We start from the raw sequence: 16766 nt of genomic DNA, 5'->3' as shown, positions 1-16766 counted from the left end.
AAAAAAAAATTTCGGACTTTATCTTATCTTCATGGTGAAAATGGTTACCGAATGCTATTTTTGTGTGAAAATTTTCGATTTTGTATTTCCAATTTTTAACTTAATTATGCTATAACTTTTTGAAAAATGTATGAATCATTATAATTTTTTTATGAGAAGTAGTATTTATATAGATCTTTCATTCGACATACTGTTTTTTCAAATCGGACCATTTCCCTAAATACAGGGGGGATTCAAAACATAAAAATGCATATAGAAAGTAGAACTTTTTCAACGTAACTTTTGAAAGTGTTCCGGAAGGTCTGACACTTTTATATATATCTTAAATTAAAGCTAATGTAATATACTTTATCATGGAAAAAAAAAATTTCGGACTTTATTTTATCTTCAAGGTGAAAATGGCTACCAAATGCTATTATTGTGTGAAAATTCTCAATTTTATTTTTTACATTTTTAACATTATAATGCTATAACTTATTGAAAAGTGTATTGATCAATATAATTTTTTTATGGGAAATACTATTTTCTAATAATCTCTTTTTTATTCGACATACTTTGTCTTAATCAGGATATTAATAAGGAACTAGCAGATCATGTAGCTTTTGGAATAATCCACTAATTTTTTATAATAAAACGCTATCTAAAGATTTGCATCGAAGCGTTTTTTTTTTGATAGTGATTTTAATCACTGTCAGATATCATTATACTTGATCCAACTATGCCACGTCACCACTGTGCCGCGACCCCCCTGTGCTGGGTTTTTTTTTTACTACTATCTTTGGTAAGGAAATATATGTAAGAGTGATTTTTACTATCCTACCTAATTGAATTATCATCGTATTTTTGTCAGGGTTGTTACTTTTTAAACATGTTTAAAACACCAAAAATGTCAAAATTTACACTAGTGTTATGAGATATTTTAAATTGTTTACTTAGATTTTAAAAAGGTTTTCAACAAACCTGATCATTGCAATAAAAATATTTTTTATTACCTTGGGTATTTTTAATCTCTATTCCGCCACTTATACCTTAAAACATATATCAAAATACTTAATGAATAAAAAAATTAAAATCATTTGTATAAAAATACAAATTGTTTTTATTCATCAATATATCAAAAACTTTTTTTTTTTAATTATTGTAATTTATTGTTTTTTAAAAATTGTAATTTTTTAGAATATTTTTCTCATTTACGAGGAAATTTTTTAAAGTATTATCCTCAATTAGATACGATTTGTGATTTTTTATATATTGTTGAAAAGAATTATGTAGTCAGAGCTAAGTGAAAACGATCTAAAAAAATAGAATACATATTTATTATAGTAAAATTATTCCTTTCAGAGCTTTATATCAAAGCTAAAAAGAGTTCAGAAAAAGGTTATGTTGAACACTGGAAAGTTTATCAGTTTATTTGATACATCACAAAGACAAAGCTTTACAAAAAATAATATTTAACGTGACAAAAATATTTTTTTGGTGAGGAAAAATATTATAAGCGACCCCTAATATTTTTTTAATTCCAAGTAATTCAAGTCCGTAAAAAGAAATGAGCCCGGAAATCAACATCTAAATGCATTGAGCAAATATTTTGTATGCTATTAAATGTTCCTTGTCATTACAAAACCATGAAACTCTCTAGAAGTACATACGAGTATTAAAAATTGAATATAAACAGAAAGTTTTAAAAAAATCAAAAAACATTTTCATACAAGATGGGGACATTTTTTTTACGAATTCTTCAAAAATACAAACTTTTAAATTTCTGAAGTACTTTTTAATGAATCATTAAAATATGTTTTAATGAATAAAACTTTTATTTTTTTATAATTCAAAGTATGATCCAATATCAAGGTTTGATCTGATCCGGTATAGTTAAAAATATAAAATTAATAATATGCCCAGGACCATATTTAGATGATGACTAGGGAAGGTAAAAGCCTCTCTGAAAATTTTAATAAATATTAGAGTGCGAAACCTACAAATAACACGAAATAATTATTTTTCTAATATTGCTAGTTTTTCTGTAGAAATATTATTAGTCAACAACAATTAACATAGAAACTCAACAAAATGCAAACGTTTTATTAAATTTTACTTTAAGGTTATCAATATTTGACAATTCAGTTTGTATATGGTTTGAGACTTGAGCAATGATATTAAATATGATAATTAATGCAGTCAGTTGTACGCAAAAATTTTGAAAAAAATAAAAGTATTTTTTTTTGTTCATCAATATTGTATAAAGGGCGGTCTTAAATTCATATAACCATCAAATACGGCTCTAACAAAGACATTTAGAACTTGGCTAGGCCGACCTTAACTGAGGACGGACAATAGTGCAATTCGAGTTAATTTTAAGTGAGTACCATAAATATGAACATTTTTTTTTATTTCATATTTGTTAAAATTCTCTATTTGTTGGAAAAATAAAAATTAGGTAAATAATGAACAATTGGAAAAAAAAAAAATTATGAATTTCCATATTTGAAATGATAAACTAAAACCTTTTTTGAGTATAAATATTCCATAGCCCCTTTTAACAAAAAACTTTCAAAAGAAAACTGAATAAATTATTTATTAAAATAGTGGTTGACTTAAATCACTCGATAAGACATAAAAATAATGTTATTAAATTTGTTTATCAATGTGTATAGAGCCAATAATATAATAGTGTTATATAACATAATTTTATTTAGTACTTGTACTAGAATGTCATAACCCCCTTTTGACATACCTATTAAATACAATACTGTTGTTTACTTTTAATTTTAAAAAATGTATATAATTATTAAACATTCTTTTTGTATCAAGTTATTTTAAATAATCTTCTAAATAACTAATTTCCTCGTATATTAAAATAAAAACAAAGTCACAAAGATTAAATATAATATAACAATATATATTATAGACTGAAACTGTTCAATTTGTTTGTGGATATGGTTTTATTTTAATAATAATTGGTTTCATCTAAAAAACTAAACAAATGCAACTGGTTTCAGCCTTTAATATCAATTAACCAATTAAAACAAAAATTTGTAAAAAATTAAAATTAAATTACAAACATGATTTAAAAACAGTTCTATAAATTGTAATATTCAGTAACAAAAATACTATAAAAAGAAAAACAATTGGATTCATAAACTTGATAATCTTAGTTTGTACAGTTCTTATTTATTAACTAGTAATCGTATGCACTTAAAATGTATCATGAAACTAAAATATTTTTCAGTAATAATAACTAAATATTTTATAATTATAATTTCAAAAATCTATTAGAATTGAAGAACATCCATATTACAATATATAATTCAGTTAATTATTTCGATTTTTTAGTTTTTTACACAGAAAATCCTATTAAAGGATCAAAAGGTGATTTAAATTTATCACACTATTCCATATTAAAAAAAAAAATCATTTTTATATAATTATTTTATTATATAATAATTCAAATTCTATAATTAAAAAATCTATAATTCACGGACAATACTCATTACATTAATCATCGTTATAGATTTTGTCAAAAAAAAAATATCTATTCATTCTTTGATTTTATATTGAATTTCTTAATTTCGAAATAATGATATTACTTTATTAACATCAATAATTGAAGATATTCTAGTAATACTAGAAAGCTTTGTTGCTTCATTAGCTGCTTTATTAGCTTTTTCATTACCGGGAATACCACAATGCCCTGGAATCCATCCAAATGCTATCTTTTTGGTACTTAATTTTGACTCAACTAATATATCTTTAATTATAGGATCACTTTTATAATTATCTTGAATTCTAGATAAGACACTTAAAGCATCTGACATAATCATAAAATGACTACCATTTAATTTGTTTGCCAAACCTATTGCTAACCTTATTGCTATAGCTTCCGCAGTATATGTGTCACAATTTTCAGGAATTTTCAACTTATATGTTTTTTTTTTATGTACTATAGAGACACCCACACCATTACATGTTTTAGAGGCATCAGTGTATACAATTTGTGTATTTTCAGGTAGTTTTTTTATAAGGTCTAAAACTAAATTACGATATAATTCAGCAGACGTTTCATTTTTCTGATAAGTTGATATACTTAAATCTACATAACAATTTTTCATAACCAAAAAATAGTTATTAATATAATTAAAACTAACTAATCGCTTAAAATTAACTTTTGTTACACCAACAAAATGTTTCTTATTATTTAAATGAGAACATTTCTTCTTAACAAATCTGAGATCAATATTTTTAGAATTTGAAGGGTGGTCTAGTTTTTTATTCTTGTTTAACTTCAGTTTTTTTGTTACAATCTTAGTTCTAACATTTACAATGTATTTATGCTTTTTACTCCTACTTTTGCGTTTCTTCAATTTTTTCTCAACATTTTGATTTGCGACATCATGTTTAAATATATTGTCATTTTTATGATACTCACTAATATTACTTGTCCAATCGTAAAATGTATTACAAATTAAATTTGAACACATAAAAGGGTCTACATCAATAGTTTTAATTTTGAATACTTCCAATATTTTAGACAGAACTTTCAGATAATACAGCATATCATTAAATGTTACAGAATTGTTCTTAATTGTTAACCTTATTTCATTATTTATTAGCTCAGCTAAATTGATTTTTTTATTGGACATAAATATAGAATAGTGATGCTAAAACAATTTTATAAGAATATACATTAAAAGTATTTGAATTTATTGTAATCTATTGGTAATTACCACAATCAAATCATTTGTATCAATTGGTTTGTTTTCAATTAGCATCATAAAGTTGTCAACACCAACTCTCAGATTTTTTTTATATATTATATTATAAGAACAAATTTGAGCCAATATTATCCATAAATCAAAACCGTCTACATTTTTTAACAAACTAATCAGTAAAGGAATAGCATCTTTACCTATGTTATGCTGATCTACAATTAATTGTAATTCATTTGATAGTGAGTTTTCTTTTTCTGGAGCAATATTCATAAAAAAATTATTTAATTTATCCTGCAACATTTCAATAATTTATTAAAATGAATTAATGTAGAGAAATTTTTAGTGTGCCATAATGAGTAAAATTATTCATCATAGAAAACTTTGTTTATGTTAATTTCAATCAAATGATTTCAACATTAAAGGACTAAAATTGTACTTTAAATATTTAATTTTCTTAATTTAAAATTTAATATTAATCATGTAAAATTCATAATATACCTACCCCCATGCCACTGAATCACTATAAAATATTTAAAAACTTAACTTATAAAATATGATTTAGGTTATACGTTCAATTTTAAATCTACCTTATTTTATTAATACATTTTAGTAATTAAATTAAATCTGATTAAATTATTTTGGATACACCAATATTTTTTATTTATGTTATTAGCAATTTAAAGTAATAATTGGAGATAAAGAGTGAATGCTGCTATTTATATCATTAGTTATTTCCCGACCGTACTTTTCGTCCTGCCTTAGTATAAAAATGAGAATAACATACAAAGTACTGTTCCAAATGTTATCGACCAGTCATTTTATTAATTAGATAATTTTTCATTTTATAAATTAATTAAATATATATGTTACCTTTAAAAAAATATACAAATAAAAAATATAAAAGTATAACTAAAAAAACCCACAACTTTTTTTTCAATACTGTATTTATTTTGAGAGTAATTGATTGATTTATGATACACCGAACATCCTGCACACATATTTAATACTTGTTGTACATAAGTAAATTATATCTTACATTTTCATTGAAAAAGTCTGTAGCAATTTCAACTGCATTTAGCAAGACTAAATTATTTGGTGCCATTTTTAATGCATTTTTCAATAATTTTTTCCCTAAGATAACATTATCAACCATAATTGGTACAGTCATCAATGTCCTTTTGCACCAATTTATGAAATAAGAATTATTTACTTCTTTTTTACAAATAGCTCTAACAAAAAAATACATTTTTTTAATACAAATATGATTAACATCATAACATTGAATTTAAGAATAATTCTTACTGAATAACTTCATAAATAATTTCATTTAACTCCTTATTTTTAGCAGCTGACTTTTTATCTACAGTTCTATAAAAATTATTAATTATAATATCCCATTCTAAAGTAAATTTATGAAAATTAATTTTTTCTTCATTTTCTTTAGATAATATAACTGCATTTTGTACCAAACAGATTTCATTTTTGGTTGGATTGGAAAATAACTGGTCCTTAAACAAAAAATATCTATGAGCAGCAAGTACTTGGGAATAGACATACTGCCACTGTGCATTTGTAGAATCCAAATTACAAGCTTCTTTTGCATATTTTTTAGCTTTTTTAAAATCACAGATTTTTTCCCCATATTCAACCAATACTGCAGCATGAACAGCATAAATAGCTGCTTTTGATTTAAATTCAATATTTTCAAATGGAATGATTTCATCTAATAGCTGTTAATAGAAATTTTGGCTTAATTAAATTTTATGACAATTATGAACAAATTTAATTAAGTAAAAATAAAAAGTAGCTTTTACTAGAAAAGGCAAACCTCTTAAAATACATTTTTAATTTTTGACAATATTCAAAAAGTACTAAATCTAATTATTTATAATAAATTTATTGTTTTTAACTACTTATTATTTCCTTTAAATTATAAATATTATAACCCTTAATTTAATTGCATGTATTATTTTTATGATATTTGAAATAAAGCAAGCCTAGATTTAATAAACTTAAATTAATTAGAAAAAAAGTCTTTTTACTATATTCATTCATATTTATTCCCAAATAGTTTTTTATTTTAATATTAATGTTTATTTAAAATTATTTGAACCTAACAATGTTATATTATTTTATTATTATATTATTATATAATACTATATGGGTTAATTATATTATTTTTTAATTTATCTATTTAGCCAGTACCAAAGGACATTCAAGCAAAATTTAACACAAATACATATTTAAATAATAATCATTATTATATTTATATACTTTAAAGTATGTAAATAAATTGATAAGTTTGTAAAATTATATATTTTTTTTAAACTTAAAATGCCAATAATACATTTTTAAGAAATGAAATATGTGAAGAGAAAAATTAATAGAGATACAAAAAAGACTATGATCTCTATACAATTGTATTAGTATTCCATGTATCTGTATAATTTTTTATCCAGTTTAAGCCCTGGAAAAATGTTAACTTCAATGCTTTCAATATAACTCACCCATTGGTATTCTTTAACACAATTTGTTGTAATCAATATTTGTGCAAATGTGGAAAGTACTATATGTTTCAATCCTATTTGAATTGATAGATAAAATTCTTCACCACGGTTATCTTGTATTTCAATCCACTTATACAACTCTATCATTTTTATTTGTGCCATTTCACAATCATTATTTTGAAATAATTCAAAGCAAATAATGATATTACCTATAAATCTAATATAAAATTAAAAATAAATAACACATAACAATAAAAGAAAAAACATACTTTTCAAAAGTAAATTCAGGTATAGACAAATTTAGAGTTTGATTGTCATATTTGTCAATAATGCACTTCATTATATTATGTGCAGTATTTCTATTTAATTTCCAAGAAAATAAACATTGCAAAGAATTTATTTTGACTGTTTTTTTTGTATTGAAATCATTCATTAAATGATCTTGAAGTTTACTTCTACAAATATTTTCATTGAGTGCAGATTTTTTATTATGCTCAGCAACACTATCAACAGTATCATTATAGTCATAAAATGTAGAGGAATCAGATATAGAATCTGATGATATGTAATCATTTAATGTATCGCTTTCTATTTTTGTAAAATGTCCCTCTATACCATAATCTTCTGTAGTTAAAATGAGGTCATCCAAAAGACTTTCAACATAGTTTCTTTTATTTTCTATTTCTTCCTGTGGTACTTTGTCTATCATTGTGCATTTGGGTATAGTATAACTCAGTGAATTAAACATTGAAGTGAACATATTTTAAAAATTAAAATAATTAAACTGACAAAAAGACCCCTAATTTGAAAAATTTTAAGTTGTAAACTAATTAGTGGTATAATTTTTGCCGATTTCAGCATATACATAAACAATTACAGACAATAAAATAAAATAACTTCATGTTGAACAGATAGATCATTAAAAATTAATATAATAGATATACATTATAACTGTACAATATTAAACATTATTATTTTAGTATTTTTAAAAACTTTGTATGTACAAGTATAGCTGCTAGCTAGTTATTAATTAATTTTGAAGTCTTACATCGCTATTTTTTAAAGAAATTTCTAAAATCGTTTGAATAATTTACACATTTTAATCATGCTATTAAAGCTATTATCAGTTTAGTATTATTTTCGATAATATTGAATTGCAGATTATAGTGTTCTATTAAATCTTTAGTGGGGGCTCTTTGTTATTCTATACAAATAACAGAAATAGGTATTTTGTTTAATATTATAAGAGGAGGGATCATTGAGCATTAAGCACTATTAACGTTATGTGAAAGCAATCTTACTGTATTACCACAGATAAAGTTTTATCTTTCGGTAGTATTACTAAATATCAATGACATAGTATTTATTATTATGTCTACGCCAAATGTTATACACGTGAATACGGGAGAGTCTATTTTAACAAAATGCAGAAATTGTATGTCCTCCTTGTCACTTTGTATTTGCCTACCTTTGTATTTTCAGACATATTATTGATAAATTTATTATTATTATTTATTTGTTCCCTTATTTAAAATCAAAATAAACACTTAATTATGAGATAAAATCTACTTATTGTACAGATTTTAGAGTAACGTCTATGCACAGTTCTCCCATAATAATTAACCAATTAGAATAGATAGCCTCAGTTTCCAAGATTACGCTAGAAATCGCTAGACTACTTTCTTCAGACTATAAAAAGGCACTTTTCTTTGTCAAAACCAGTTCTTTTGATAACATCAAAATACACAAAATTTGCGACACTACTCAAGATTCTCACTTTCTGGGACAGTCGTTTTTTTTAATTAATTTGGACTTGGAATATTTTTCAATTTAAATGGCACTTAGAAATTTTAAAGTGAATTTTGTTTGGTAAATCTTTTAATTAAGATTATTTTTTCATTAAATAATATTGTTTTATTTTTCTTATTATGGAAATAAATATCAATTAAAATTTTAAACATTAAATCTTTTTTTAAATTATTTAATTATAACAGTAAACCCTACCCAACATTACATATTTATTTAATGGTAAAATCCATTGTGAGCTATCCTTATTGTGTTGCTAGTCTCGTTGCTAATGTCTTTGTTCTAACAATCATCACGCCGGCGACAACTCAAAAATCACATTTTTCTCAGTTAAACTTGAGATTTAGATTAATTAAAATTTTTTTTTTAAAAACCATTACGACAAATTAGAAAGTTTTATTCTAAAATTTGACAAAATTGATCACTTTGCTTATTTATAAATATTTGAAAAAAATAAGTAATATATTTGTACATACAGGATTAAATAAAGTGGAATTGAGACATTATTTTAATTAATATTGATTTATTTTAAACAGTGATTAAAAATGACTGTCTCCAACGCTATTTAAATAATATTAAAAATTAAATAAAAAATACCAAAAATTACATGATTGTAAATACAAAAAATTATATAGTTTTTGACTTAAGGAGTTTATTATTCATAGAGAACTTTTTTTTTTTATTTAACATATGTTACATTAAAGGAGCTTTAATTTGAAATAATTTAGAATGATGAAAGTATGTATGAAAAGTATCATGAAAAATCGGCTTAAAATCAAAATTTCGAATAGTTTTTCTTTTTTCTTCTTAAATTAAGTAAATTGTATTATTTTTAATTTGATATAGATTTAAAGAGTTAGGTTTTATAACATTATAAAAATTAAAAATAAAAGAATTTGCCGTGATTAAAGAAAATCTATGAAATATTATCAATAATAAATTCACAATTATCCACTCATTTTTCAAAAAGATATTTTAACATAGTGAAAACTAAAAATATCAACATTGAATGTTTTATGACGACTGTATTTTTCGGAACATTTCATTTTATTACCGGGTCTGAAGAGAATTTTTTTCAAAATATAATCATAGCACTGTTAACTTCAACTAGATACGTTTTGTTATCTTTTGACATATTGTTGAGAAAAATCGGTCCAATAGGAGCGGGAGTAATTGTATATTAAATATAATACGTATTACATTTTATAAACATTTGTATAGGTATTTTTTAGATTTTTTTAAAGAATTGAATTCCAGAATATTATAGTAATAAAAATTTTAATAACATCAATACGTTTTTATGTAAATAGTTATATTTTTTTTGTATACACTACACGTCATTTGGTAACACAAAAAATTAAATTAAATTATCCGCATTCCATTATTATTAGTATAATTTAAATAAAGTTTTTGTAACCATGGAATATGTTTACTGACATCTGTAAAAAGAGCAATTGAATCATTTGCCTCTGAATCTTTTAAACTCACAATTCCAGTTAAATAATGTAAATTATTGTGAATATAAGTTAACCCTGCCCCGCTGTCTCCTTCCAAGACACCTTGACCTGAAAAACGAACTCAATAAATACAGATACATATAAAAACAAGTAAAATGTATAAGTAATAATATAATATCAAAATCAATAGCGACAATATGATATGCAAAGCTCATAAGGTATCAAATTGCATGTCAAGCATATAGAATTTTAGGTCGCTTATTATTTTTAAATACTTGTTACATTTTTAGATGTAGCAGTATAAAGTAGTCATAAAAAATAATTTAGCATTAAAAAATCTAAATACATTGGACACAGACCAGAAAAAAGGGACTATTTTTTTGAAATCTTTTTAGGGCAGGCATAACAAACCCAACCAGATGTCCTACAAGCATTGAAACCAAACCCAACCGAGTCAGACACCAAGAACCTGGCACGCTTAACCGACAGCGTGGATCTCCAAGTTCTCCAGTTTACCAGAGTCGTCGAAGCAGCCTTGGACAGGTAGCGGCCGACGCAAGCACCTCTCTCTCTGTTAAGTTTGGCAAATAGAATCCACTGGATCCTAGATGACAGGACTACTGAAATCCCCAAACTGTTCAACCAAAATCCTGGAATAAGGATATGAGCTTTAGGGGCAAACTCCAACATACAAAAAAGACAAACACTAGTCACTTGCCTCACTCCTCGCGTCGGAAATGATCAGAAACGAAACTTAATTTTTATCCTAGGGACGTAGATTAATATAAGAAGATGTTTATCTATTCTCTCTTGACAAAAAAAATATCACCATAATAAATATTTTATTTTAATAGATTACTATTATTAAGAGAGATAACACATAATTTGTGTTAAACTTACAGTGACGTCCTGAAAATAAAAGCGCAAGAGAAAGCTTTTTTCTATCTGAATAATACTTTTTAAGTTATGCGACTTTCTTTGAAGATTTATTTTGTAATATCCTTGTATAAAGAAAAATTGCCGATTAAATATTGCTAAGACACGTGACACTCCCACAACTCCTCTTAACAGCCTTGTACACTAGTTTTTTGTAATTAAATTATGATGTTCTATGGATATAAGTTACTAGCAAATAAACACAACTTGGCTCAGAATAATTTTGATAGAGAGAAGGATGAAGACTGCAATTCGAATCTCTCGCTCAGTAAAAGAAGCCCGAGTATCGAACAAATGTATATCCAGAGATAGTGCGTATCAGGGACTATCGTATAATTGTTACTGTCTAGTAATTTATTTATATGGTAATCTAGCTGACATAGTGATAATCTCTGTGAAGCGTTGATCAGTAATTTATATATATATTGAACATTATAATCTATTTAAACGTCAAATAAAAATGTTAAACCGAGCTCTGAAAATAATTGTTATAGAACTATAAACTGTACAAAAATTTGTAGGTAGTTGTATAAATAATTAAAAATTTATTTAAACGTTTTTTTTCTTGTATAAACGAAATATAAAAAATAGTAATCAATACTTGACAATGTAATGGTTTTAGCGTTAAAAAAGGAGAATAATGTACGCTTTGTATTAAAAAATAGTTGGTAAAATTTGAGCCTCGGTAAAAATATTTAATGTTTAACTAAATTGATTATACCAGTTAAAGATCCAGCGCAGAATTTATCGTTCGTTACATAGGCCTCAAATTGTGGTCTTATTAAATTTCGACATGAAGCGTAGTCAAGGTATGGTAAATTTGCCTTTAATAATCTCGGACTCAATTCTGAGTTTTCTGTTTTTCCCCATCCTACAATCTAGAAAAATTATAAGTTATAAATACTGGTTCTTAAGGCCGTGGTAATCAATAAAAATTAATATAATATTACCAATCCCAGTGTTCCGTTTGCTACTGTATATTTTAAATTCCAATCAACACAGACTGGCGAAACAGCTACGCTGATAGTTACTTTTATTGATAGAATAAGAATCGCTATATCCTCGGCGTGTAAACCAGATATACCATAATATCGATCTGGAATATAAATTTTTTCAATCTGCAACACATTTTTACTGAATTATTATTGAAATTAAAAAGTACTAAGCAATAATTTTTTACGTGAAAAATAAAAATAAGATAAATGTATAGAACTGAAAGTGAACTTACATCAATTATTTGTGTAAATTCGTTATCCCTCAAATTAATATCTCTATTGTATTTTCCAACACCGATTTTATAAAGACCAAGAGCATCAATATTGTATTTTATTTGTCCATTTTCTTCAGTAAAACAGTGGGCAGCTAAATAAATAAATAAAAATTAATTTTAAATAATTTCTTGCATACATTAAATTTTTGTTAGAATTAAGTCATTTCATAGGTAAAAATAGTTTTAAATTAATTTTTATGATTACGTACCAGAAACAACTAAATGTTGAGAAATAATTGATCCTCCGCAAATCATATCAACAGAATTATCTTTATTTACTTGATACACGCCGACATTCCAAGGCGCTTCTCCAATGACTGTTTTATTTCCGTGTGCAACTAATGTCGTACTGGGGACAAATAATCTTCCACAATCTGAAATATATACATATATGATGCTAATTAAAAATCCTTCAAATATACAAAGTCAAACATTTTTCAAAAATATATGTCAATCATCTGAAAGTTTTCCATTAATCAAAAGCTATAAACAGACATTTAGCATAATGATAATTGATCAAATTCAATAACACTAGACCATGTTCTAGTTTTAGTAGAGGCCATAAAAAGCCAAAACTTCATCTAAGCGTACACAGTTTATGAAAGTTACTCTTAAATTTTGACTTTAAAAATTCTTTCGTCTTACCTCTTCCAAAGTTAAATATATACAAAAAAATGAAACTATATTTTAACACTTATAAGAAAAGTGACATTAGTCCAAATTAATAAAACTGTAAGATTAGTAAAAAAAAAAAACAAGGACATCTAGAAAGAATACTCAGAAAGAATTTTTGTTGAGTACTTGAAAAAAAAAAAATTGATTCATGATTTTTTCATTTAAGCAGACCCAACCTAATTTATTCTATTACTCTGGTGAAAAAATAAAATGACCACACCTAAAATTTTCCAATCAATCTTTTGAAAATACCCCTTTATTTAAAAAAACAACTGTAGCACAGTGGGGTCGAGGCACAGTTTGGACGAGGCATAGATGGCACAAGTATAGATGATATCTGACAGTGATTAAAATTACTATCATAAGAAACGCTTCGATGCCAATCTGTAGATAGTGTTTCATTTAGAGAAATTGGTAGATTATTCCAAAAGCAACATCAACTCTTATTTCTTTAATTATATCCTGATTAGTAGTTCTTTGATTTTAAAATATAATATATGAATAAATACTAATTATAGTTTTTAAATTTAGTATGAAATTGATATTTAATAATTTAATATTGTAATTTAAACGGAAAAATTATAAAAATAATAAAGAAGTTATATTTTGCTTTACTTTTACGCGTATAAAAATTTAAAGGGCTTGATACAATAATTATCAATAAAAACTGTTTGTTACTCTAAATGAATGCACTGGACTTCAAGGAACTTTCATTAGAAGCAAAAATATACTTTTCTAAATCAAATTTTCGCGTTGTTTTCAAATCTTCAATTAGATTTTATCTATCAGTTCTAATTTTTTATATTATTACTAATTACATATAAAAAATAATTAAAAGAAAAAAAAAATTGTTTTCAAATTATTACCGATTTGATTTTTAATATGTTAAAAATAATCAGTCCAAATTTTCATTTTTAACCTATTTTTTTGGTTCTTTAAAGTTGATGAAAAATTTTTGATAAAGATTTATGAAAGTTTATAGTAAAAAAAATTGAATATATTACCATAACTTTTAGCTCAATTACAAGTTTAAAATTGACATCTAGGCCAGTCAACAAAGGAAAAATTTCTTAAAAAATTCCCAACCAAATTTTGTTTTATTAATAGTTGAATTAAAATATGTATAATGACATACTAATAGTCCTCATTGATTGAAATTGAGCTTTTTTTTTTCAGCCTCGCAAAAGTTAAGAAATATGAGATTTTTTAATTTTGTCAAAAAATATTTAACTTACAAAAAAAGTTTCGTACAAAAGTTGTTTAAAAGACAATTATAAACAAAAAAATTATCTTATATTTTTTCATTTAAACAAATATTTTTCGAGTTACATTACATTTAATATGAGTACTAAAATTTATATTCCATTTTTTTCATTTTACGGTTACTTTTTATCATGTTATACTTACATTAGACACAATGTTATAAATGCATATGTGTGTATGTGTGAGTTTATTTATTTATTGTATCATTAAAGTGTAGTGTATATTGAGATACAACCGATAGAGTAGGTAATTGATTTGACGCTATATTATTTAAACCCAACTAAACGCTAAATTGTACATTCCGAAACAACAATTATATTATGTCAATTGCCACCGCAATTTCTTGTAATATTTTTCTTTTTCTTTGCCTTAATCTCAACTACTTGGGGTCGGCCACCCTTATCCTAAGATTCCACTTGACACGATCTCCCACATCTTCTACGCTCACATCAGCTGTCCTCAAATCGCATTCAATAGCATCCCTCCATCTCTTTTTTGGTCTTCCTCTATCTCTTCTTCCTTCAACATTCATTTCTATAACTGTTCTTACAGCTTCCGATTCTTCTCTCCTCATAGCATGACTAAACAATCTAAGTCTATTTTCTGTTATCTTATCCACGATTGACGCAACACCTTTACTTCCTCTTATATGCTCGTTCCTTATCCTATCTTCTCTAGTCACTCCACTCATCCAACTAAGCATTCTCATCTCTGCTACACTTATTCTCTGCTCTACTTTCTTATCAACCGCCCAACACTATGAACCATACATCATAGCTGGCCTCACAATTTCATACTAAATTTAAAAACTATAATTAGTATTTATTCATATATTATATTTTAAAATCAAAGAACTACTAATCAGGATATAATTGAAGAAATAAGAGTTCATGTTGCTTTTAAAATATTTCACCAATTTCTCTAAAGGAAACACTATCTACAGATTTGCATCGAAGCGTTTCTTATGATAGTGATTTTAATCACTGTCAGATATCATCTATACTTNCTATTCTCCAAAATTACTCCTTTGCTGACTAGAATGAATCATTAAATACTATGTGCAAATTGCTGTCGAAATTTAAACATCCCAGCACAGTGGGGTCGTGGCATAGTTGGGTCCAGTATAGATGTAATCTGACAGTGATTAAAATCACTATCATAAGAAACGCTTCGATGCAAATCTGTAGATAGTGTTGAATTTTAAAAAAAAAATTTGTTAAAATAGCATATTTTTGAATATGGTAGCCATTTGCGCATAGAAGATAGGTCGTCGGAACAAATTTTTTTTTTTCATTTTATAATACATAAAATAAGCTTTAATTTTGATATATGTTTAAAGGACGCAGTATTTCCGGAACATTTTCAAAAATTAAGTTGAAAAAGTTATTTTTTGTAAAAAAGTTACTATTTTAAATCCCCCCAGTGAGCAGAATAAGTGTTAGATTTTCAAAAAAAATGATTTCAAACAAAAGGAAATTACCTAAGGTTTCAATACAAAAAAATATTATTTTTATTTGTTCATTTTTGAAAAAATTATGGCAGTTTTAAGTACAAAAAACATCCCAATAAAAGATAATTTTTATCGCAAACATTACATTTTTTTTTTTTCGACAGCCACTTGCACATAGAAGATAAGATATCGGGACAATTTTTTTTTTTTCATTTGATAGTATATAACATAAACTTTGATTTGATATATGTTTAAAGGACGCAGTATATCCGGAACATTTTCAAAAGTTCAGTTGAAAAAGATCTATGTTTTTACAATATTTCAAGTTTTAAACACCCCCTATATAAGGGGAAATTGTCCAATTTTAATAAAAAGTATGTCAAATGAAAGATATACTTATAATGTATTTATAAAAAAAAAATTTGTGCTGATATATACATTTTTCAAAAAGTTATAGCATTTTTAAGTTNTTATGTAGATTTGTTGATTTTTCAAAAAGTTATGGAAGTTTTAAAAAAAAAAGTGAAAAAATTTCGAAAATTAGCGATTTTTAAATTTGTAATTTTTTTGGACATTTCCTCCATTTGCGGGGAATGAGGGAATTTTTTTCAATTTTTAAGGGTAATGTCTTCAACTAGATACGATTTGTGATCTTTTGACGTATTTTTGAAAGAAATCGGTCCAGTGAGAGCT

At 25.2% G+C, this 16766-nt stretch overlaps 2 protein-coding genes across 2 annotated transcripts in view; both read right to left on the bottom strand.

Moving 5' to 3' along the window:
* Positions 1-2656: 2656 nt before the first annotated feature.
* Positions 2657-8348, bottom strand: LOC126907613 (uncharacterized). The gene is made up of 6 exons (XM_050689015.1): positions 7486-8348; positions 7217-7433; positions 6012-6439; positions 5746-5938; positions 4725-5000; positions 2657-4658 (listed from the first exon to the last, which is right to left on the bottom strand). The coding sequence occupies exons 1-6, from the start codon at positions 7974-7976 to the stop codon at positions 3564-3566; spliced, it is 2700 nt and encodes an 899-aa protein (XP_050544972.1). The 5' UTR covers positions 7977-8348; the 3' UTR covers positions 2657-3563.
* Positions 8349-10281: 1933 nt separating this feature from the next.
* LOC126907622 (modular serine protease-like) overlaps positions 10282-16766 on the bottom strand; it is a 15575-nt gene continuing 9090 nt past the window's right edge. Inside the window, exons 9-13 of the mRNA XM_050689032.1 lie at positions 12895-13059; positions 12644-12777; positions 12366-12533; positions 12137-12293; positions 10282-10587 (exon numbers count right to left, since the gene is read on the bottom strand). Coding sequence (XP_050544989.1) covers positions 10385-10587; positions 12137-12293; positions 12366-12533; positions 12644-12777; positions 12895-13059 — 827 coding nt within the window. The 3' untranslated portion in view covers positions 10282-10384. The remainder of the gene's footprint in view (positions 10588-12136; positions 12294-12365; positions 12534-12643; positions 12778-12894; positions 13060-16766) is intronic.

Source organism: Daktulosphaira vitifoliae, unplaced genomic scaffold (genome assembly GCF_025091365.1).
Source record: "Daktulosphaira vitifoliae isolate Bord-2020 unplaced genomic scaffold, ASM2509136v1 Scaffold_5, whole genome shotgun sequence".
In the NCBI taxonomy this organism is placed as follows: Eukaryota; Metazoa; Arthropoda; class Insecta; order Hemiptera; family Phylloxeridae; genus Daktulosphaira; species Daktulosphaira vitifoliae.
Note: the sequence above shows the minus strand (reverse complement) of the source record. Positions and strands in the feature narration are given on the sequence as shown.

Bases quoted from the DNA above. Each gene is read 5' to 3' on its own strand.
- LOC126907613 (XM_050689015.1), bottom strand. From the start codon at position 7,976: ATGTTCACTTCAATGTTTAATTCACTGAGTTATACTATACCCAAATGC. The intron at 6,440-7,216 runs GTGAGTTATATT...TTCTATTAACAG, and splicing joins GTGTTAAAGAATACCAATGG to CTATTAGATGAAATCATTCC. The intron at 5,939-6,011 runs GTAAGAATTATT...TTTTTTTGTTAG, and splicing joins ATTATTTATGAAGTTATTCA to AGCTATTTGTAAAAAAGAAG.